Source organism: Chiroxiphia lanceolata, chromosome 5 (genome assembly GCF_009829145.1).
Source record: "Chiroxiphia lanceolata isolate bChiLan1 chromosome 5, bChiLan1.pri, whole genome shotgun sequence".
Taxonomy (NCBI): Eukaryota; Metazoa; Chordata; class Aves; order Passeriformes; family Pipridae; genus Chiroxiphia; species Chiroxiphia lanceolata.
In genome coordinates, this window is record NC_045641.1 from 62659993 (window position 1) to 62684554 (window position 24562).

Sequence of the window (24562 nt, forward strand, 5' to 3'; positions counted from 1 at the left end):
GTGAGCCTCTGTACTGCCCCAAAAGCTTGATTACTTGTCCTGAATCAGGCTATGCTGTAACTCAAGTGACTTTGGATATGCTTAATTGCAGCTTGCATTTCACAGGGACACGTACATTTCTAACAGTATGACTAAAAGCCTCAAGTGTTAGTCAGCCTGATCTATAAATCACTTACCACCAGTGTTCAGCCTACTTATTCCCCAGCAACAGAAAAGGGAATCCCAAAGAAGGCTCAGTCTGACACAAGCATTAGTCTCAGGTGGGCTCTTCTTATTTTCTTCCTCATCTCTCTCCCCAGTCTTGCATCCAGCAATGTTTCCTCTCCAGAGGTAGAAGAATGGACTGGATGCAGTTAATTCTGCTGGCTGGCAATATTTGGCCATGTACACTGGAGAGAGCTGAGTGCTTGGACACTGCCCTTCTGCTTTGCACAGGCCTATGCAGGGGTCAGTCCTCACCAAGGCAAGGGCAGCAGGTTTCATAGTCTAACCAAAATGTAGTGCCCCTGTCCGGTCAGACTGACTGCAGACTACGCAAGACTGCACATAGGAAAGCTCCCTGGCAAGCAAGCCATGCGAGTTAGGTGCACCCAAGTGGCGAATCAATGAGTTGGGTGGACTACAACAAAAGAAAACATCCATATCCATGGTTTGTCACTCACACTAACCATTATCTCTCTTGTTCTCTTATCTTCCCCAGGAACGAGTGGAATATCTCTTTCTCATAATTTTTACAGTGGAAGCATTTTTAAAAGTAATAGCATACGGACTTCTCTTTCACCCCAACGCTTACCTCCGCAATGGCTGGAATTTACTAGATTTTATAATTGTGGTAGTAGGGTGAGTACCAACAGTTTGTTTTTGAAGGCACTGTACACATGGGGATACTGGCAATATTTGGGAGCTTAAGGGTGGGGGAATCTTGGTACATTATGTATGAGTGATGTTAGAGGTTGCTGTCCATCATGTTCCTCCTACAACTGCCATTTAAATGGTTTGCAAGACATAGAAATTAAACTGTTCTTTGGGAACAGGGATAAAAAGAAGAAGCAGTGCAAGCTGTTGGACAAAGTCAAATGCCTGGATATGCTTAAGTAAAAGAAAATCCCTTTGTCTTTAAATCTGTGTGAATGTTAAAAATAATATCTAGGTAATCCTTTAATTAAGATTAGGAGTTGGATGACAGATAAATTCTGCCATCTTCTGAATTTTTACTGGTGTTTCTCATTCTGAAAGACGGATGAAAAATTTAAACCCCAGGTTTTCCTACAAACTAAGTTCCTCGACCCAATTGCCCTGTTCAGCTGGTGATTTCAACACTTTTAATTTTGACCCTTTTAATGTTTTAACCTTTCTAAAGAATAATTTTACTATTGTAGATCAAATTGCTACTTTGAGCTGCAACCTTTCTAATCCTGTTATTCCTCTCCATGTTTTTCAAGCTTGGCATTTAATTTATTTGAATAAAAGCAAAGTAATACACCTTCTGCTTTTTCTACCTAAGGGTAAGAGATAAGCAGGGGATTTGAATTGTGGTTGTTTGAGGGAAGAGGTGAAGGATAAACTACAGCTGAAGACAAAGAGAACAAGTATTTCTTTGCCTGAGTAATTTGTCCCATCCTCCCACCACTCCATTGTTAAAGAGTTTCATCGCCCACAAAATCTTGTAGTCTTTTCACCTCTTTACCAAGGAAACTCTGCATCAGCTCCTAGGGAGAGTGTCAAAAGGGACACTCCTAGTCATCAAAACCCCTTCATAATTTCTTCCCCAAACCATCTATCTTCCTGACCGTTTTTGTGCTGGCCCCAAAATATTTCATCAGCAAACTGCTGTGTGCTACCCAATCCTTCCCACTTTCCATCATCACAGGGAAAAGTGGGTGGAAGGAGAATTCCCAGTGAGGGGGAGGGAGAACAGGCTGAAACCTATTCTTAGTCTCAAGACCTCTCTGCCTCCACGTGGACACAATGCTTCTCAATGGCAACATCCATTGTCTTTCTCCTTTGTTCCTGCTCGCAGACAGAGGATCTGATAACATATTAGTAATTGAAAACTGAAAAATCCCCAACCCCTCCCCTGGTATTGATGGCCAATTCCATAGTTGGTTCTGCCTTTGAATGCTCTCAAATATCCCACCTGCTTGGAAATTGCTGCTTAAGTTGAAGAAAGATTGGAGAAAAAAGAGTCCTGTGAATGTGATTATTCTGTTTTCATTTTTCTGAGAGACATTTTAAAGAGAGGATACATTACCTCCTCTTCTTCCATTGGAATGCAAGAGAGCAGGGCTCCAGAAATCACAGAGCAGCATTATATCTAGTTTGAGTACAGTCCTTTTCAATTTTCCTACTAGGGCAGTTAATCAGCAAGACAATATTCAGGCTGAAATTAATTCTGTTGCCAGCGACAGAAGCTGCAGCTCTCAGGTCTTCTATCTGCTTTTGCCTCCAGCAGCTCTCAGTTCCCCACTAGAGGGGGAACAAAAAATGTAACTGGGGAGGGATTACAGGAGTATAATAAACATGGCCAAGACCCGAAGGTCTCTGTTAAATAGTAACAATCTCAAGTGACAGATTCCACTTCAAGGCCAGATGGGTTCCTTTGATGTTTATCTGTTTAAACTCACTCCTTCAGTACCACAGCCTAGGCTGGTGTGCTGCTTTTCCTCTCCACAACCCCTCTGTAAAATCTATGTGGTGATACCATCTGTTCCTGTTCTGCCCTGTCTTCTTTTCCTAGGGGCTCTCTGAAATCCCTCAATGACATTATGTTTAAACTTCAGTGTATTTGAATCTTTTGCCAGGGAGGAAGCCCCATGGAAAATGTTTAAAATAAATTTTAAAGAGAGAGGAAGAAGAGAGCAAGTGCTGATAACAGTATTTCTTTGTGGCGCTTTTTTCTGTCTATTGATGGAGCTATTGGAGAAACCTGAGTGATCTGTACACAGCTGCAGCACTGGGCAGAGGGATTTGTTTGGTATGTGGGGCAAAGAACGGTGTGTGACTAATACTGGAAGCATCAAGTCCCAGAACTGTAGTAACTGCCAACTGTGCTTGCTCTGCCTTAGGAATCATCTTTTTCGATAATGACTGTCCTTGCTACAAAACATGGAAAGGCTAGGTGGGAAGTACTTCTTCGAGTGCTGTTGGAAGCTAAAGGAGCAAAAAAAAAAGACAGGTTTTAAATCTTTTAAATCCACCTATGCACTGTTTACCACACGTAACTTAAAGAGATAATATGGTACAACAGGCTTCCTTTACCTTAAACTAAACAAGTCGGCAAAGTAAGAGCAACATGGGCATTTGCAGGACCAGGTATAAATTTTAGAGGGGAGCCACAGTTCCTGTAAAAAAAGTTTATAACAATGTGCCTGTACACTGTCCCCTGCCTTCTGAAGATAGGTTCTCTGGCATCCAAAGGGGATTTTAGAGTCAGTGGTTCTTACAAGGCCACAGGAATATGCAACAGCAGCAGAAGGGAGCACTGAACACAACTGCTATATTTTCTGGTGAAAGGATGCACTTTAGACCTGTAGTCTTGTAGCAGCTTATCATTCTTGAAGTGTGGGAGATCTGCTTATTCATCAATTATGTCTTTTAAGGCTTGATTCTAGCTTAACTTTAAATAGCCTATGACCTTGCTATAGCAGCCCTGTTAAATGCTGCTTTGAAGAAAAACATCTGTGTGAGGGTATCAATCAGAGGCTCTAGTGACATAATTAGCTAAGAGCAGAGACCACATCCCTAAGCTGCCTAATGAGGCACAACCCACAGACAGGAATGGTTGGTCAGATTGTGTCCTGCTTCCTTCATTTTTGCTGTTCCTCTTTTGGAAAACATTAAAACTTTCAGATTTCACAGTGATGTCCTTTAATATCAGGCTGTTGGAGGAAATTTCTCTTGAGAGAAGACCAACTTGACAATGCTGTGATAGAAAAATATCTGTCTTTCCTGGCAGTGCTGTGGTTTGTCTGCCAGGCACAGTCATTCTCCAGGGACCTGTAGCATCTGCCAGAAAACGAGGTGGTATAATTTGAAAGACAGTCTTACTTGGGAAGGTAAGCAGTGAAGGTGTATTTGGGGAGGATCTGAAACTAGAGCAGACTGGAAAATGTGGTCACAGTATCTGTGTTTCTGAAGACCTGTGTGGAGTTTCTAAAGGGCAGATCCAAACCCTTTCACACTCAGAAATCACAGGTGATCTGTAAAACACTGTGAAAAAAAAAAATCTTTGTATTTTACTATTTTTTTGCACCTGAGAGGATTCTTTCAGCTATGTTTTTCTGCTGATTTTTGGACTTAAAAATACCAAGCCCTCTGTTTTCTTTTTATATGTTGGAGGCCCTTGACAAGCTCTTTTTTTTTTTTTTTTTTTTTTAATGCTGTAAAAATCACGGTGCACTCCCCACAGAGGAAGAGATGAAGAGCAGGTTACGGCCTTATCATGCTGCTGTTGGGGTCATCCTGCAAAGTGAAAACCTTTTTGAGATTTCAAATGTCAAGAGAAACAACAAAATATAAGAAAGAAAAACAGTGAAGCTAGCTTCATACTTCACAAGTAAATGCAACAAAAAAAAAAGTGTTGATAGAAATTTGTTTTTCTGCTGTTATAATTCATGTCTGTCAGATGAATTTAGTTAAGGTGTAGTCATGTCACAAGTGAAATTCAGAAATCAAGATGCCGTTAATTGTGCTTCATCATATCCAAATGAAAATGGGGCATGAATTTAGGCTGGCAGAAAGTAGTTAGGTGGAAGGAAATAAGGCTGGTTTCTTTATTTTTTTTTATTATTATTATTTATTTTTCATGGTGAGATTTTCAGTGGCCACAAGAGATTAACCCTCTTGCTTTTTTGTGCCATTCAAACTTTGATTTCTCTGTCAGCACAGTGTTCTCTCACACTATGCTTGGAGCATGCATTTCAGCTAACTAACCTCCTGAGAAGAGAAGGAAAGAACTGCACCTTGCTCTCCACACGCCTACTGGAAGCTTTTCCCAAAGGTTTTCATCAAAGAGCAGAATTTCCCATGTAAATATAGGATAGAAGGGCTCTGGCCTCATAATTTGTATCAGTAGCCTAACATCCATCCAGCTGTTTTAGTTTCAGAAAACAGTTAGCTGAAAAACTAAGAGCATTAGGTAGTTGTAGCCTCTGAATCATAGATGTCTGCCAACACCCTGACTGAAGGAGGTGGTGAGGACAATGAAGCAGGACTGGCAAGATGTACTATAAACTTGAAGAGTGGGGTAGACATTCAGCAGGCCACACTGAACACAGTCTTGACCCCAATACAATAGACAAAGAGAGTGAAATAAATGAGAGAAATAAAAAGTTGCAATGCATTGGTAAAAAGCAGGGGAGATGTTAACTATGGAGTAAATGCATTAGAAATGCAGGATTAGAAATTCAAGTTTAAATGTAGGGTTTTTAATGAGGAGCAGCAGGAATTACTGCAAGTTATTCCTGAAGCGTAGTAGGCAGATGACTGTGGGTATCTCAAAATAGCATGTTTTAGCACGTCAACACAAATAGGGAACTCTGCACTCTGGGAAGGGAGGTTCTAGCTCCAGAGGAGTGAGCTGTCCTACTGGTTTTGTTTCTGCTCCTCCTGAACTAATTTAGGACATGTACAGCTTGCTCAGGGTGCAGAATTCTAGAGCAGTCTGTGGTTTGCTCACTGTAGGAGTGGCAGTAGAAACGGCCTTGGTGCCCGATGCCAAGAGCTGCTCTTTGGTAAAACAGGGAGCCAGTGAAAACGGGGACCAGGAAAATGGGACCTCAGTTTTGCACAATTCCTGACTCAGAGTTCCTTGAGATTTCTAGTCTTGGAGATATAAAACAGCATTAGAAGCCTTTTTGCAGTAAATTCTTTTTCCTCCAGAGGATCCCAGGAGACTGGGACTGTTGTATAGATATGTCACTCATCATCTAGTATGGGAATTCTGTTGACTAGGAAGATAGAAACGTTTGAATATGAAATGGAGCACGTTGCTAGAGCTTAATCACTAGCTTACTGAAAATACATTAGGCCAAATTTGACCTACAGTGTTTCTATTATGGGGACCAGCAGAAAATTGCAACTGTATAATCTGTGTACACGGCTCAAGAAATACATATGTTCCACTAATACATGTTCTTTGCATCAGCCCTTGTTTATCTCTCTCTGTGATATCTGTAGTCAATGCAGTATTTCTCATAGGCTCTGTTTTTGTCTTCTCTGCATCCTGCTTCTCAGTCTGCAACACCTACAAACTCAGCATCCAACCTCCCCACACACAGTTTTTCCCACGCTTGTTACCTAGTTGATAAATCTTTCTGCAGTGCTTGAAGCTGAGGCTTTGAATAGATCCAGTTAGGAGTTCCTCAGTCACCGTTGACAAGTTTTATAAGACTCTTAATATGAAAATTTTAAAGAAACATCACCTGCTTAAGAAATGAATTTCACGTTTGCACTTCTCTAATCCACATTGCTTGTTGGATTTAGAGCTGGGGAAATGTTGACTTAGATGCTTCAGTAAATGAATCCTCCTTTTCCTATCCAGGGCAAGGCCCCTATGTTTGTGGCCCTATCTGTAAGATTTAACACAGGCTGCAGATGTTGGAGCTCCTTGTTAAGCAATTGTCCAGCTCAGCCTCTGCTTGATGAGGTCTGGGAGCTCTCTGTGGAATATGCCAGTCAGGACCTATGGATGAGATCCTGACAGGGGCACTGCAGGCTGAAGTCTGAGGAGAAACCAGCCAGTGCTGAATCCAGGCCACTCCAAATAGGCTCTTCCTGGCATTCCAGGCAGTTTCTGTAAAGTTGTCTGTGGAACCTCCATGGCAACTTACGGGCCAAGGGGTCTCTGCCACTCCCAGGCAAGCATTTTCTGCAGAGTGCCAAACATCCATTTATACTGGAACAGCTTTTAACCTCTGCTGAATTTGGCTGGGTCCAAGCTGGTGGTTTCAAGGCTGAAAGCAATATCATTAGCAAATTCATGAGGAATCTGTCCTCCCCCAAAGGTACTACTAATGTTTTACCAGAAAAATGGAAGCTGCTTCCTGAAAGCTAATTTCTTAAATCAAGTTCTTATTAACAGATAGGTTGAGCCTTCAGCTTTTTCACACAACAACATTGTCTTTTCTGCCTTGCTTGCTAACATAATAAAACATTCCAATAATAACACTCCTACAGTTTTTCACTTTGCCTAGCCTGTGCATCAGGGCATTTACAAACGGATATTCAAGCACACAATGTGAACATACTCCCTTATCTAAAAAGTTGCATCTTGAAGGATCCCTGAGTTTCACACCAAGTTCTACCTGCAGTGACCTTGGTGAATCTTAATTCCTTGTAAAATGGGTGACAGATAATTAATGATTAGATTAATTATGGCTGATGATTCTTTTTCCCCAAGGTGGATCATTGGTTAATAAAGATAGCACAGTATTGGTAGCCTATGGCTGGCTGCAAGGAGCCATTAGGCTGAAGGAGGAGCATGTCATGTTTATGTCTGCTCCAGAAACAAGTGTTTTGGAAATGGTATAGACATCACCAATAGGCTGTTGCATATGGGAAGAGTCTGTCTCTCCTCTACCATATGTGAATGTCGACTGAGATGTGTGACACCCTTCGCAGGTCTGTGAGAGAGTTTGGGTGATATGATGACGATGATCTCTGTTCCTGTTCAGCCCAAGCCTTGCTGTCTGCCTACAGATTGTTTCCTCTTTCTTTTTGCAGGCTTTTTAGTGCAATTTTAGAACAAGCAACCAAAGCAGATGGGGGGAATTCAATAGGAGGAAAAGGTGCCGGATTCGATGTTAAAGCACTGCGGGCTTTCCGAGTATTACGTCCATTACGGCTGGTGTCTGGAGTTCCTAGTAAGTAACAACATTGTTTTTCTTTTGTCTGTGGTGTGGCATGGGGCAGGAGTCATTTGTGTAACAATTTTGGAGACGGAGAGTGATGCAGATTATTTTTGGTGTGTGTGGGAAGCCTTTTTTTTAAATTAATGCATTCATGATAAACGTGATATTAATCAAAGGATGACCAAACCAGAGCTGAAGGGGAATGGAAGTCTCATGGTATGTCAACCTGATTGTGCAACCTTTGTAAAATCCAAGCTTTTCACGATTTCAAGCAAAAGATCCTTTGAATAATTGTGAGGTCATAAATTCTTGACCCTGATGGAAATGCTGTATGGTCATGTGTGTTGGTTTTGGAGGGAGAGAGACTTTTTTGTTAAAACTGCATTTTCTTCTTTGCATGTGATGTTCAGCTCAAGAGCAGTGGGAACAATTTAGAAGCAACAGGACATAGGGCAGTGACACAGTCATGTTTTCTGTTAGTCTTATTTGCTGAAATTATTTATAATGCCTCTGAGGAAGTCCTTAAGTAGCCTTTGGTAGTCCATCATACATTTTCAACAAATTATATCATCCAGTTACAATATAGATATGAGTAACTAAGTCTGGTAATTCCATTGTGGAGGTGGAATATGGACATGTCAATGTGGGAAGATTATATCCTCTGGCTTGAGAGTTTGTAATAGCTGGGACCTGTTTGCCTTCCGGAGAAAGGGTTAGTTAAAAACTGTCATTGTTTCCTTTTTATAGTAAAGAGAGATGTAGTTAGTAGAAAAGGAGTTAATCTTCTTCAGAATAGCTGTAGGAAAGCACTTTGTTTATTTTTATTTGAGGAACTTGCTAGTTTGATAAGTTAAAGTACTTCTAACCTTAGTCATTCAAAAGCCTTGAGTCGAGTTACCATAAACTATGAGATCAGCTTAAAAGTCATGATTTATTTTTTAGGAACAGAAGTGTGAGGTTCTTGTTCTTTGGCTTGTTTTCTGACCCATTAGGTTATATTAGAATCATGGTTGTAGGCTTTTCTCCACAGCCATAAAGGGTAGAAACTTTTTTAATGAAAGCTGATAGTCGCTGTGGGAGGAGCTGAAGCACTGATCAAAGCAGAAAACACTGAGGCAATTGACAGCACTGCTATTTGGTCTCACAAAAAGCTGTGCTTGCTGGTCTGTAAGGCCTCAGGTTGTCCTCAGCTTGGGGTCACTTTGGGTATCAAAGGGTGAGTAGAAAAACAGAAAAGCAAATGTTGTCTGTTAGGCAACTAAGAACCTTCCCCTCTCATACAGAGCTACCATCCATTCATGACACCTCTGTTAGGCATTAGTGGGTTGTTTCATTCAGTCAAGTACCATGCACTACCTTCAGTCCATGAGGAACACAGCTCTGCTTTTGGACAGATTTGTCTCATGAAACCTGTTCTCTCTGTGGTCTTCAGTCTGCACTGGAACCCACCTAATTCCTGGCTGTAAATTAAGGTTTTGTTCTTTCCTAGTCCTTCTCTGATCTAAGCCTTTTAGTGCTTTCTAGTTCCGTGCCCTCTGTCTGGTAACAGAAAAGTACTCACATTTAAACATCTATGAAGAGGAGTGTTTTGGGTGAGAGGCTGTTGATGCTGAGACAGGTTCTGAGAGTTGTCCTGACATAGGCTGAGCTTAACTTTACTTGTAGTTCTTGCGTTTTGGAGAACAACGTGTGTTCCCCAAGACATGGGGAAGTTTTATTACTCCTGCTCAGGTCTCTTGACCAGTGCTCTTGGAGAACTAGAGGAAGCTGAGGGAATTAAATCTGACACATATTCATATCCATATAAGATCTTGATCCCAGTGTAGACTAATAATCCATTTATGGGCTTTTTATTAAGAGAAGTATTTAATTTGCACCAGAACAGGGCCAGGGAGCCTGGTGCAGGCTAAAAAATATTTGGTCTAGACAACAAAAGGCTAGTGCAGTGTGAAGCAGGCGAGCCATCAACTTGACCTGACAGACATCCTCTATTAGTCTTTATGGTCCTAACTAGGGACATATTAATTGAAAATGGCTTCTTTGGTGCTGGTGTGGCTTTAAAAAGCCTACTGAGGTCTGTAGCTAATACAGCCGCAATCTTCACTGGGCATTTTTTAATTGTACAAATGCCTGTTGATTAGCCTAGAATAGATGTTATCACATCCATATGTATTAGAGCGTAACTTTTCTCATGAGGCCTTTTAGATAAGATTGCCCAAGTTAACCATAAATAGCACATTACAGGATTATGCTCTTACATAAGTTTAGTGCAGAGGTTTTGAAGTCAAATCTCTGGGTCCCGTCCAAGTTTTACCTCTGAGGCATCTTAAATACCAGTAGGTGAGTTACCAATATTGCACTTGCAGTGTTTTGTCATCCATAAAGAAATACTTTTTGCTTCCTTCCCCTTCCAAAATGCAGTACACTTTTCCCCTCTGAGGAGACAACCTGCATAGATTTGTCCTAAAATTACATGAATGTAACATGCACTGCAATTTCTTCTCACTTAGCAGACTCTCTAAGTGTATGGAAGCAGCATCTCATTAGTAAGAGGGGATCCTCTGGGTCATTGGCAGCCGCCTTCTGCATGGAAATTCCAACATCTGCTGCTTGGCTTGAGGTCCAGATCTAACTACCACTGCTTGGAAAAAAGTCCGTAAAGCGCAACGATTCTTATAAACCAGATTTGTGACACACATGGTGCATTTTTGCCTGCAAATCTTAAATTCTTCAGAATTGGTGTTGGGAAATAGGTTGTCTGAAGTGGAGGGACTGGCTTGCAGCATGGAATCATTTTTTCTGAGTCACAAGGAGTTTGTGTAGATTTTTTTCTCTCTGGCTCAATCCATAGGAAATAATGTAATTTAAGAGGGACATCTTTTGTATTCAGGTTCTTTCATTTAAAAACCTGTCTCAGAATATAGAGAGTTTCCACATAAGTATGATTTGAAGGGGAAAAAACATATTGGTTGCCCTCTGATGTAAATCACTGGTGCCTGCATTTTGCAGATCAAGAGACTGAAGTGAAAGTTCAAGGTTTAACACTTCCAGAAGTGGCTTGTAACTCTTTATGTCTCATGTTGGCCAGCAGCGCTGGACACCTAGGTCAACACAACTGAAAGCTTCAGAGCTCAGAATCCCTCTTCTCCAAGTCCCATGCATTCTTAGTTCCCAGGACTTGGCTGTCTCTTGCCAGTAAATGTCTCAATGAAGGAATCAGGGACTGTGTCCTGTGCAGTAAGTGGTTCACCTGCAAGCAAAGCTGGTTCACCCATGGACAGAGAAGCAAAGGTACCTTTGACAATCTTTGTTAGGCTTGAATGGTCTGAGACCCCAAATTATTTCAGTGCCTCCTAAAATCAGGAGGGCTTGGGGTTATGAATTCAACAAAGCCTGAAGACTACATCTGGATGACTGTGGTGGGCACATCAATATTTTATAATCTCTAAGAGAACAGATGATGCTTTTATGCTTTGTGGTTATATGGACTTTCACAAGACCACTTGTCATAAGGAAGAAGATGGACATTTTGTTTAAAAGATTAGACAGACATTTTTTTACCCATGTCACAAAAAGCAATTGTAGCATCATGGGATAAGCCTTCAAAGGCACTGTATTTGGGTACAACTTCAAAAAATAATGTTAAGTATTTACACATTTCCAAGCAGTGCCATAGGGATAGACTGGGCTTGGTTTGGGATTTTTTGTGGGTTTGATTTTTTTTTTTTTAAGTAGTTTGAGTTCTTTTCTGGAAAACTTTTTTCTTTGAGTGAGAAGTACAGTTTTTGTTTTGCCTATGTGAGGTGCATGGCAGAGCAGTAGATTAGATACTTCCCACAGCTCTCATCCCATTCTTGCAGTTGCTTTTTGAAAAAAATAAAGTGTAAGAGCTAATTAAGCAAACTTTTCTCCCCCCCCCCCAACTATTTCTGAAGTCATACTGCTTCTGGAAAAATGATCCACACTCAGTCTGGTTAGCCTGGCATTAATGTGTAAGCTAATGCTGAATATTTTCAAAAGCACATGGATGATTTAGGTTTCACAGTGGTGGGTCACTTTTGAAAATTAGACCTAAGCACTTTATATCATAGATACACAGGATAGATTTCACTGTTCAACTATTCTGTCACTGTCATACTAACATAGTTCTTGCAGTGCATACTTTATTTCAGTTGCTGAAATCACTTTACTGCTTGTGTACCAAAGCAGTCTCCTTATAAGAAAAATTTCACACGTGCATTGGAATACTCATCTTAATATGTGGCATCAAGATCATTATATTGGTTTGAGAAAGGAGAGAGAAGGAAAAAAATTCCCTTGATGGACATAAATAGACAAGTGCAAAATCAGCATGTCTACCAAAACTTAATCACTTTACTGTCTTGGAAACTACTACCCCATATCTCCTTTGGCAGGAGTGTAAAGCATTATAAAGCTTTCTAGGGACAGAATCAAGTCAACACTTTTGTGCTAAAAGTTTTCTGATTATTACTCTTTTCTCTCAATTTTATGTTATTACATATTTTAAAACTTGTTTTAAACATTTCGTGCTTGAGGAGAGCAAAAAGAAGCATCCAATTCATCAATGAAGAAGTATGATCCAATTAAAAATGAAAATCACTCCTGAATATTGGAAAGGGCAATCAGTTACTCCTACTCATGCTAACTCACACCCTTTTAACTTATTAAATTCCATTTCTATCACCTTTATTCGTGCTGCTCAATTATACCACCTCATACATTCTGTTCATCCTCTTTATGTTGTACTTTGTCTTAGTGTAACTACATTGTTGCCACTGGTTATTGTCTATCTGATATTTGCCAGAAATAATTGCTTCTAGACAATTTGGAAGCCATGTAATTTGAGTGGATGTTGTGCTCCTTATTTGTATTTTCAATGAGCTCCTCTGCTCACAGATTTATGTGGGCAGAAGACCATGTCATGCTTACCAAAGCTGGAGAGGAAACCTCACTGTTCCACTAGAACAAAAACCTGCCATAATTTTTTATTTTTTAAAGCAAAAAAAAAAAGCTAAGCTTGTGATGTGTTCAAGCTTCACTGGAGTCTTGTAGCAGGAGAGTTACTCAAAGGCAGTGTAGCACCAGTACTTACATGGTCTACAGGAGATGCAACAATTCTGTAACTGGGAAAGAGAGGGTATGAGCAAAAGAACTTCAGCCAAACCCTCCTCCCAACAGTGAAATGTCTTTCTGTTAGTGAAACAACAGCTTGTATCTGGCTGAGTACATTTTTTAGTTAAAATGAAATAAGACTAGAATTTTCCTCTGTGAATGCCTCGAGATGACTACCTTTACATGTATTTAAATAATTAACTGGAGTGACTAATTTTTCGGAACGGTACTTCTGTTGAAGTCCGTGATTACTCTGAGTTCCTGAGAAAATTGGGCACCTTCAGACAAGGCGAATGAAAAATTTAAACATTTTTAGATTTTGGTGTGTCTCATTACAATTAGTTCTCATTTGGCCTGAAATGCTCTTATCTATTAAAATTTATAATTCTCTTTGCAGTCCCAGCAGTGTTCTCTACCCCATATTCTTTGCAATGTTTTCTCGTTACCACAGTCGTCTTCCATCCTTATCCCAAACTCTCTGGCATTAATCAAGCTGTTTCTTTGAACTTTGCAATAGGTAGTAAAGTATCCTGCCTTTACCTGCAACGTCCTGATAGATCTGAACCATTCAGGACCACATATATGATGCCACATTCACCACTTACAGCAATGAAGATGAGAAGAAAAAAAAACTCAAAGGCTCTATGGGCAGAGTAATGCATGAGGAAAGTGTTGCCCCTTCGAGAGATGCTGGATTGGCAAAGTTGTGTTTGTTATTAATTTGCCATATTATTGCATGTAGATGAAGCAAGGAAGTCCCAGGGGTGATAGGACTGGATTTATTTCTGTCTAGTTTTATTCTGTCTGGGACACTGCCTAAGTACATTTTGCATATTAAATTGCGGTCAGGTTTTTTATGGAAAAGTAAGAGCAAAAGGCTTTAAAAAGCTTACAAGATGTTTAGGCTATAGTCTGCATTTTCCAGTGATGACTGTTCTTAACAGTAAGACTGGCAATATTTTTTCCTCCCCTTTTTTAAGGAATGTGATCTAATCTAATAATTTGAAATCGTAGGGGAATTCTGTCTGTATAATTTCATAATTCAGAGATACCCTACACTGAAAGAAAAATACAGAGGGACTTCTGTAGCAAAATACAGAGTAACTTACAGAGTTCAGGACAGCAGGGACACGTCAGACTCACCATGGTAATCCTCCTAATGTAAAACTAAGCAACTCCTCTATATCATCCCTGATTCCAGGACTCTAAATCTCTTCTTGAATGATTTATAAAAATGGGAGGTTGATGCTCATTGCCTATCAGAAGACCTCTTGGTGCTGTGAGCTAGAAACTGGTAGTATACCAAAGACTTAATCTTCCATCAGAGTTGATTTGGAGGTAGTGTCCTTAACCAGGGGGGAACAGATATAACATTTTCTCTCTTGTGTAATCCTTGTAAACCTGAATTATTCCAGAAGCCAAATTGAACTTGGATGTGATTGAAACATCCTCATAACCTCTCCACTTGATGTGTGCAGAAGGCTAGGCCAGTAAAGAAAGATCAAGCACCACACAGAGGGCCAAGTTCCTGCTGCAGGCACTCTGCTCCTGGAACCTTACATCCTGCCTGTACTGTGTAAAGAAGGGAGACTGAAATGGTGATTTTTAACTACACTCAAGTGTTCTTTCCCAAGGGAAATACACTGTTCTCAGTTACAGCACCGTGTCAACTTGGGTGTGCCAAACCACCTTACTGGAGCGTGAGGACGTGACCTAGAGCAGCCCTAGATGTTGTTGGGCTCTCTCTGTATCTCAGTGTGCAGTGGTGACATTTGCCTTATTCTGTCCCCAACACCTGACTGTCTGGCCTGTAATTGCCCTCCTGCTTGGCCTGCAGTGCCTTCCCAGCCACTGTGACAGCACAGCTCAGGCTATTGCAATGATTCCATTTTGCAGCTGTTGAAATAAAACACATCCAATGCAATTACCTGGTTTCATTTGGGATGTATGGGTGGGTGTTTTTTTTGTTATTGCCCAGTTGAACTTTTCAACTGTAATTTCTCATTGTTTTCTGCATCGTGCAAGAAAATAACAACACCTCATAGAGTTGAGGAAATAATGTAATTGAGGTTATAAACACAGAGAATTCAACAAATCCAAAATGACATCTCTTTTGAGAACCATGTAGTTTTGGAATATGGCAAAGAAATGTGAGCCATTGACTGTTTTTATATGTTGTACAGCACATGCAAAGTCTTAAGGAAATGATAACTGGCTGTCAGAAAGTCAATTTTCTTTTGCAATGTGTATGTTTCTAGCAAAGTATGGTTGACAGTCATGTTTTGCACAGGGTTTGCATTTATTCACTGTCACTGGTGGAGTAAGGGGCTTACATTTACCCTCCTGATGCATGTGAGGTTATGGTGGTCACTGCATACCAGTGGAAAATCCTGCCTTCAACGTGAGGAGATGGGAGAAGTGGCCTGATCTAAGCTTCCCACCTGTGAAAGGTTTGTGTGTAGGAGCAAGAGAATACAGTAAGCTGGAGGAGACAATATACTTGGCAATTTACTGACACCAAACCTATGAGAATAAAGGTACTTGACAACAGGGGGAACTGCTGGAAATACCTTTAGGCAAAATTTGGCTTCCAAATTCCAGTTCTGCCTCAAACGTCATTGTTTTTACATTAAATAATTCGGGTTTTACCAAGTCCAGTTCCTTTCTTTTCTCTTGAGCTCTAGAAACTGTAGGAAACGTGCTCTCAGGCAGATTTCTGATGCTCTCCTTCATTCTTGAACAAGACTTCTTAACTGTCTGCACCATCTCTCCAGCACATACAGCATGTGAGGACAAGTTGCACCACCTTTCCCATGTCCTTGCTTAGCTGTTCGTAATCTCAAGTGGCCAATTTGTTTTGCTTTCATTACAAATGGGAAGGGAGCGGATTAAAAAAGATAGAACAGTCTGAACCAAATGTCCTCATTAAGTTTGTTTCTTCATAGTTAACTTAAAACTCTACACATGCTTGCAAGTCCTTTATTTGCTTAGGTCACCATTACTCAAGGGAGTAACTTGATTCTAGCATAGCATCTCCTGTAGATGAAGATCATTCCTGTGAGTAGGGATTACACAACCAGGACCTAAAGCACTGTTCCTTGAGAGGTACAACCTACAGAATGATGTAATTTATGGCAGAAGAAGTTAGCTTGATGTAGCCAAAAGAGGTTTATCTTAGTAAAGATTATTCACAGAGGCACGTTGTTGCTGTAATAAAGATTTTGCTCATATTTAAGGAACGCCAGTGAAAACAGGGAAATATTTATTTGATCTTGGCTATGTAGCTGTTTTAAAAATAACACTAACTACAAATGTATCCAATAACAGTGTCAGCCTTTATCCTACCAATTACTGTGCATGCTGGCATGATTATTCAGCACATCTTCACAACCAAAAAATCCCAATACCATAATGTGGGACCACATCAGGGTGTAGGCAGTCCCTTCCAAATGAAGAGAACAAAGCCCATTCTGACATCAAAGAGCAGACATGGAGATAATAAAAAAATTCTAGCTTGGCTTAGTAAGAGATCTTTCAGAAGTGCTCTGGATGGATCAGACTTTCTTTCTAGTCCCCTTTTTTCATTCTTCATGTTATGCCCAGAGTCCTCATTCAGAGAACTGGGTATAGGGCATGGCTCTGAGACAGAGCCCCTGCCATCAACATTGCTTGTCCTAAAGCATCTGAAAATCAAAGAATGCCATCTGCTGTCTCCTAAGAATAGTTTGTGTTGTTGTTTAGATGTGCTTTTGTCTGGACCATAAAGGAGCAGAAGCATCCATACAGATTGTAGCTAACTGGTATCAGCAGGAGTGTGTTGGGTTCCCTGTTGCTCACTTGTAGTTGCTGGCTGTTGCTGTCACCATGATGGGCAAGGCAAGATATTGCTGTTCCACATCAAAATAGTAAGAGTATGATCTACTCTGTTTTTTTTCTCACATTCTCTCCCAGATGACATCTCTACTGCATCTGATGTCATCCCAAGCTTGCACCAAATGCATACTTAGACTACAACTGGCTGAATTCTGTATTGCTTATTAACTTAAGATCTTGTAAGCAACGATTTCAAGTCCTTTGTTCATTTTCTCTAAAGTGCCTGTATGGCTATTAATGTGTTACTGACCTGTTGGGACTTTTTAACATTCTCTTTCCGTCCTCTCTCAAAGGTGTGACTAACACACACTGGGTAGCAAACATCTCAGAAGTGGGACACAAGAGAGTTCATAGGTTTTGCTCAGGACACAAGGCTGTACGTGGATGTTCCATGACTCTGGCATTATTTGAATTAATTCAGTTTGTCCCGACCTTCCAAAAGCATTATTAGATGCCTGTAGTCATTGCTGTGATTCTCACAAAGAATTATCAAAATATCGGCAAAGCACAGAACAGTGGACCAGTCAGATAGTTCTCTCAACCAGTGAATGCATTTTAAGTCTACAAATAAATATTTTTTTTTCAGTGATTATCTGAATTTGTAATAATACGGCATCTTGTATAAGTGCTATAGTAAGAAAAAAACAAAAGAACACTGAAGTGAGAGGAAGGTAATATGAGGAAATAATATTTTAAAATTTCACTGGCTAAATAAATTTGTTGGAGACCTTCCCTCTTCTCTTTAATGTAGATTTCTCCAAAATCAGCTACTGCCTTCTGAGTTACATCTGCTTGGTATTACTGTGCGAGTTGAGAACACGGGGAGATTGTCTGGTATGAAAAGCTAATAAACTTTTCTCTGCTTAAGATGTTCACTGATGGAACAAATAATTTGCTACTCTGATCATGGAGAAGTATGGACCAAAGACAGATGACAGCCCACGTAACCTGCCCAGTTAAAATTTTATCAAAGTTTTCTTTCTGCCAAGGAAAAGGGAAGGAGATCAGACATCTTTCTTAATCTCCCTTTTTTCCAGAAGCAAATCCAATTTCTGTTTAACACATGTAACAGTAACCTATCCCACATGTGTTTTGCCCTTTGTTTCAACTATTTTTTTCTGAGTTGTCTTAGTAGCTATGCCTCTTATTTTTTCAGTTTTAGATTATCTTCTGCTGGTTTGCCCTACCACATCAATCATGATTCAGAAAACATCTGCTAACCCTCTGCAAAGAATCTTTTTTCAATTTCAGTAATGCTAAAGCTGCTCAACAGTTTTATATCAAAAGCTTTTTTGACAGAATGGAGCTCACGGGATAAAAGAAATAGAAAAAATTATTTAAAAAAATCTATTTTTGTCACTTTTTTCCATAGGACTTACTAAATTTTGTTTTCTTTAGCAGTGGAAGGAGCTATGGAAATTCAATTTCATTATTGGATTACAAAACCTCCTCTCCTCTCTAAACTTTCTTCAAGCATCTCATCTTACAAACAGATACCATTCTTGCAGAGGACTGCTATATATCTTAGAAGTTTAATCTATTGGGGGTATTTATTTTCTATTACTGTTAGCACACTAAACTAGCAGCCTGGCTGAGATTTCTGTCTTATTTTGCATTGGCTGTTGGGTTTGGTGATTTATTTTTTTTTTTTTAATAAGTGTTTTTTCTTGTTGTTCAGCACATTTCTTCAACTGGTGTTTTCTCATAGGCCATTGCTGTACATTGGTTTTTATATGTATTGGAAGTTACCAAAAGATGAAGTCCCTTTTAAGCAGGTTTGATGTCTTGGTCAGAGATCCAACCAGTGTGTCCATATATTCATATACATAAGCTTTACAAAGGCTTGCTTTAAACCTAACAGTTCTGTTGTTTATACTAAGCACTGCCAAATGAAAGACTTTAGGATAGAGTCTCACCCATGCCCTCACAAGAGCAGTGAAAATTTGAACTCAAGCTTTAGCCCACCTTTTGCTTTTCACATTCCAAGCTGAGATCATGATTTCACTTTACTTTTACTTCGAGGGGGCCAAATTCCTCTCAGATTTATATTTGTAGATTTCTGTATCTGTTACGAACTTAATTTAGCTCTTCAGATTGCAGCAAGAAAGCCTTATGGTTCCCTCTAGACAGCTTATTATATGTAAAAGGAAATTAAAAATAAATACATGTTTAGTTTCAGTGCATTCTAGCAATACATACACAATCTGTAGAAAAATCTTTGAATTGTTCAAGTTGTAAAGAAAGTTACAAAGGAAGTAAATATCAATAAAGAACCATTCTTTCTTCTGACAAATATGTATTTGTGAGAACTGTAACCATTAATTTTTCTGTCCAAATATACTGGAGCTACCTAGTGAGCTAAAGGAGGTTTTGCTTTTTATGTCAGAAAGTGTTTTTTCCTCTAAAGCATTTTATTATCTGATGCGTGCAAGCAGAGTTTTAAGTCTAATAAGGTTTATAAAGATCAAAAACAACAGTCTTACTAGTGTGGAAAAGAAAGCAATCTGGAGTTTTAGGCATTCTGAGATGGGACTGATTAACCACTGACTTGATAAGTGCCTAAATCCACTCTCTGTTCTTAAAACTAAGAGTCAGAGTTGTTCAGATTTGTCTGGCCATGTCTTTTCAAGGATTTTAACATCATACCGTGCATTTTTTTATTAACAACATTTTCAGTAGTTTAAAAAGAGAAAACAAAAAAAACCCCAAAGTGTACATCAAGGCAGTAACACAGCACTGATCCCACATTGTGTGGCTTGCATAAATTCTTTCATTACCTGATCAGGTTGCTTCTTGTTTTTAGGTTGTCAAAATACTCCAGATGATGTCATGCTGTGTCCCTCCAGAGCTCAGTCCCATCTATGCCCATTAAGCACTGTCCCAAGTTAAGAGGTAGAATGAGTTTTCTTCTCCAGGGCTTTATTGCCTGTGTTTGTCATATACAATGCTGCTCTTCTACACAGATAGCCAGCTAAGGAGAAAGTTTTAGGATTTATGCAATTCTATCCAATTTTTTTTTTTAATTCTTTTATCATGAGAAGTTAAAACTTAGTGTAACTCAGAGTATGTCAATTTTTATATGTTGGAGCATTTAACCTGTGAGAAGATCAATTTCTGCCATCAATATATTTTTCTCCACGTACTACAAGACTATAATATCATCATCCCTGGATGCACTTTTATATTTGCAGAATCCCTGTGAACATTTGTTAACTTTTAAGCTTCTGCTTTTTCTAAACCTCTTCACAGGTGATGAGTTAAAAGGAGTATTTAAAGAAGGACCTGAAACAATTAAACTACTCTATTATTTATAATGCAGAAAGGAAATTAACATCCACATACCTCAGGAATTATGAGAATAAACAGTAAAAAATGTTGAAAACTTTACAAAGGCACTTGTAGCCCAACAGTTATTAATGGTCCACTCAAACAATTGAGACCCAAGTGCTTTGAGCCCATTTCTGTTACTATGATGCCTTAGCACTTACAGGTGTCCATAGTTCCTTGTTTTGAAAATTATATCCTTAGGACTTAGTAATGTGTGTAGTCATTTCTCAGAGGTGTGTACAAACAACAACAAGCATCCTGAAACAAAGCTTTCTCATCCTTATCTCAGTTCAGAGGTTATTTAACTATCAGTTTCAGGGGTTCTTTATGTTCACTTGACCAGACTAAAAGACAGTACTTCATGTTGCCACATTCCTATACAAGTTTTCTGATTGAATCCAGTGGCACAGGACTAGACCAAAATTTCCTCCTGAACTGGAGCTTGAAAAACTGTGCTCTGTCACAGCTGTGCTTGAGCATGAAGAAATTAAAAAAGTGGAAATATGATGGGTCATTTCACTGAGAACTGGTGCAGTCTTCAGGCCAAACTGTCCTTGGGTTTGCATAGCTCTAGGAAGGGTGAAGAACAGTTCTTCCTATTTGTGATCCTTCACAGTGATTAAGTATAGATAAAACCTTTACAATGGGCCCAAGAACAGTTTTCTCAGTTCATGATCATCCTCTCAGGAGAAAATCAAAGCTATTTCCTGGGAAAGGGTGACAGCTGATCCTTGCTGACCTAGAAACTGCACACCCTTTACCTGCCTTACCTTCAACCAATCTTTACAAGTCCCCTTTATAAGTCAAGTACAATCTTTACCCCCTCATCCTCCCTGCTCTCTTCATTAGACTATTTTACAACAAGCTGTGGTCTTTGTTCAAAATTGAATGTCTAAAGGTCTTGCCTGGACCTCATCTTCAGCTGAACTGAGCTAAGATCAACTGGTTGGAGGATAAAATTGAGCTTGTAGGAGCTATCTAATGTGTTGGATCTGGAAAGATGAGCGAGGTCTTTTAATCATCAAGCAACTTCATAAGAAAGTGAATGCTTATGTACTTCGAACAAAAAGCTGTTAAAAAAAGCCCCCCAGGAGGAGAGAGAGATGCTTGTATGAGTGGTAGAAGAGGTCCTGTTCCAGCAGAGAGTCCAAATGCCTAAACCAGTGTGTACATTTATCCAAACCACCCTCCTCAGGCAGCCAAAAGCTGGGGCTGTGTGGCCACCACGCTCAGGGCAAGCTGTATTGTTTGACTGTCTAAGTTAGGTCACTCTGACAAGCAGAGGATACTTAAGATGAATTGCTTCCCAAGAGAAAAGGATCCAGAAGGAAGAGCTGGGTTTTGTTGTGGCTTTTGTTTTTGTTCTGCTGTTCCTTTCTCGCCTCAAAGGATGAGGCAAGGGTGGTATTGCAAGACTTGGCAAACATAAAGCAATTGTGTTCACATACACTTCCCCATTTGTATGAGTCTCCTTTTGTGTGTGTATTTCGGTTTGGGAAGTCAAGGAAGACATGGTTTGAAAATGCAGGAGTGAGAACAGAGTGAGCAGATGCCAAAACTTTCCTTTTTCTATTCATTCCGGCACATGGTTTTGAATTGAATGTTTGTGTATGTTTATATGGCATTACCTGCTCCAAAATAGTCACCATTCAGCTTAAAAAGATGTCTTTCCTTTTTCTTTTCGCTTCAACTAGTTTTCTGTCCTGTGTCGTGCCTTTCCTTCCTATTCCAAGAGCTTCCCTATTATTCTTGAAATAGAAATGACATCTGCAGCCCCAGGAATGCTGCACTACACCCACAGAATTTGCTTTATCTAGAAATCTGCTACTAATATTTTGAGACTCCAGCAAGACAGAAAGGGACTACCTTCCCAAACTGTTATTGTACAGCTGTCCTTAGCTGAACTGTGTCATATGAGTTCCTTTTGTAACACTGGGGAAGAAAGTCCTCCATGTTTTCCCTCACAAATCATTGCAGATGTACTTATCTAAGATATCTTGCCACGACTGTTGACCTTTTTGTGCTAAAACCGTCTGACGTTTTCCAGGCTTGCTTTAAAATTGGTATAAAACCTTTCATATTTATGAATATTTAATATTTTTCAATTTTCTTAGCTGATGTCTACATTTCTTAAATTATAAACATCCACTTTGGGGAATATTACTGGTTATATTGCTTGTGCTTTAGAAATAGTGATAACTGTAGTGGCAGTCTCTCAGCGTATCATCAGAAATAACTGTGATTTGTGGGTAGGCCTCACTCCTGGCTGGGAATGGTGCATAGACTCTGTCACTGAAGAGTGGTTCCCAGAAGTGATCTGACTCAGGCACTGTGCTGAGTCACAGATCCTCCTCTGCTTCCTCCCTGCTTGCAAAAAGTAGTAGTTTTCTTCTGAACTATATTAGCAGAAAAATAATTACCTCCCACACCCCTGGCACTGGCCTAAGTATGAAAATGCGTATTTGTGTGTATATCAGGAGGCAGAGGAGGGATGGATGGGGTTGAAAGTCCTCTTCTTTCCCTTTTCTTCCTGCTCATTTTCAAGTGGTCAATTGTATGAGACTGTCCCTGCTCATACTTATGATTCAGGCATCCCCACAGGGTAGTCAAAATATAGCCCTGCAAAACCAATGGAAGAGTAGACTTGGGATACACTTTCTCTAGAGACCTGGACAACTAAGATGATGAGAACAGGAAACTGCCCTGTCCAGCATACCAGATCAGATCCAAAATTAAAGACACGTAAAAATGTGAGTTAGAGCTGTGCTTGGAAAGGCCCAAAAGTGAGTTCTGAGACCAACCTACCATTAGTTTCCTTGGATATGTTCCACAATGCAACAATGCCAAGTGCATTTTAGCAGCTGAGTCTGGTGCACTTTTTTTTTTTTTTTGGTGCCATCTTGCAGAGCATTGGTTGAAATCCAAGAAAGCTTGTAAGTACACAATGGGGTGTGTAGGTAATCCCATTGCTTTAGGTGCAGACACTTACATGCTTAGAGATAAAGCACATTCTTCAATAACTGTCTGAATCGATGAGACAGCAACCTGCCCCTCTCATCACTGTCTTCCTGAGAGAAAAGTACAGCACCATATAATAGTTCTAAAACACCTGCAGCACCCCCAGCAGTGTATTTCCCACAGCTTTGAGAGAGATCAGTGTTACTTGGTATAAGCTTTTTTTCTTCTTTCTTCCTTAGTCTCCCTGCTCCCCAGTTGTATCCTAAACCTTTGGGTTGATGCAGTCCTCTAGAGGCAAAAAAGGGCTTGACCTGGTATAAAAAGCAATGTTTTTCCCATGTAATAAATATTTAAAATGTTTTATCAGTGTAAATAAATGCTAAATTCTGTAAGCCCGGGGAATGGCATTAGCGTGTTTTGCTTGCTGAAACATTTATGGAATCAGTGTCAGCCAACAGAATTCAGCCAAGAGGGTTTTTTTTTAAAGGTAAACTGAAGTGCTTTTAAAATAAATACTACGAGTTGTTTAAGATCTTCAATTATTAACAGAAGAAAAGCATGGGCTTAAAAACTGCAAACAATCCCTTTCGTAGCACTTTCCCTAATCCCTGTGCAGTTATGTCTGTGTCCAGCCTGGAGTGAGCTCCTCCAGGCAGATGCTGTACCTTCACAGATGTCTGGAGAGTGTCTAGCACACGGAGAGAGCTTCCACAAATGAGTAACTACGTTTAGAATGCCAAATATTTGAAAACCATTTATTTTTATATTTGCTTGTCAGGACTTAAGGTCAAGACCCCATGTTGATGGTTGGCCAAGGATTGCATTGCCAGCCCCGGTAAAGCAACGCTGTAAAAATTTGGCTCTGCTGTGACAAGGCAGTTAATGGTATCACCTCCTTGAAATCCAGAGGCCAGCTTTGCAGTCTGATCAGGTCACCACTCTGATTTAATTACGATTATAAGCTGCACAACCCATTGCTAGGAGTGCAAGCCATTCTTCCACAAGTGAGAAAAAAATGCCAAAGATGTGCAATGGTGTGAACACCTGTGTTGGGTGATACCCATGTGTTGCACCGTGCAAAGATTAAGAGCATGTATGAGTTGGGTCAGAGAAATCATTCTTTTATAAGCTGAACTGTCTTTTCTTTCTCTACACAGGGAAAGAGCCTGTAAAAGTGTGTAGAATTCTCACCTTTTGTTAGAAAAAAAATTTTGTGACTGCTTGTAAAGAGATGATTTGCTTCCATTTACTCTGATCAGAAACACATATGATCATCCCCAGACACTGATCTGCACCTCTCAGGTTTCAGAACATAGATTTGATATGTTTTGAGGCATGTGAAGTTTTTTTTTTATTAAAAAAGTTTCTCTGTTCCACCTGCCCATGGCTTTTCCCCAGTCCTTTAATCCTTTCCTGATAGG

At 39.9% G+C, this 24562-nt stretch overlaps 1 protein-coding gene across 13 annotated transcripts in view; it reads left to right on the plus strand.

Moving 5' to 3' along the window:
* Positions 1 to 24562, plus strand: part of CACNA1C (calcium voltage-gated channel subunit alpha1 C) — a 433056-nt gene that overhangs the window by 230643 nt on the left and 177851 nt on the right. For all 13 annotated transcript variants that reach the window (XM_032687965.1, XM_032687962.1, XM_032687963.1 and 10 more), the window contains exons 4-5: positions 701 to 840; positions 7723 to 7862. In XM_032687965.1, coding sequence (XP_032543856.1) covers positions 701 to 840; positions 7723 to 7862 — 280 coding nt within the window. The remainder of the gene's footprint in view (positions 1 to 700; positions 841 to 7722; positions 7863 to 24562) is intronic.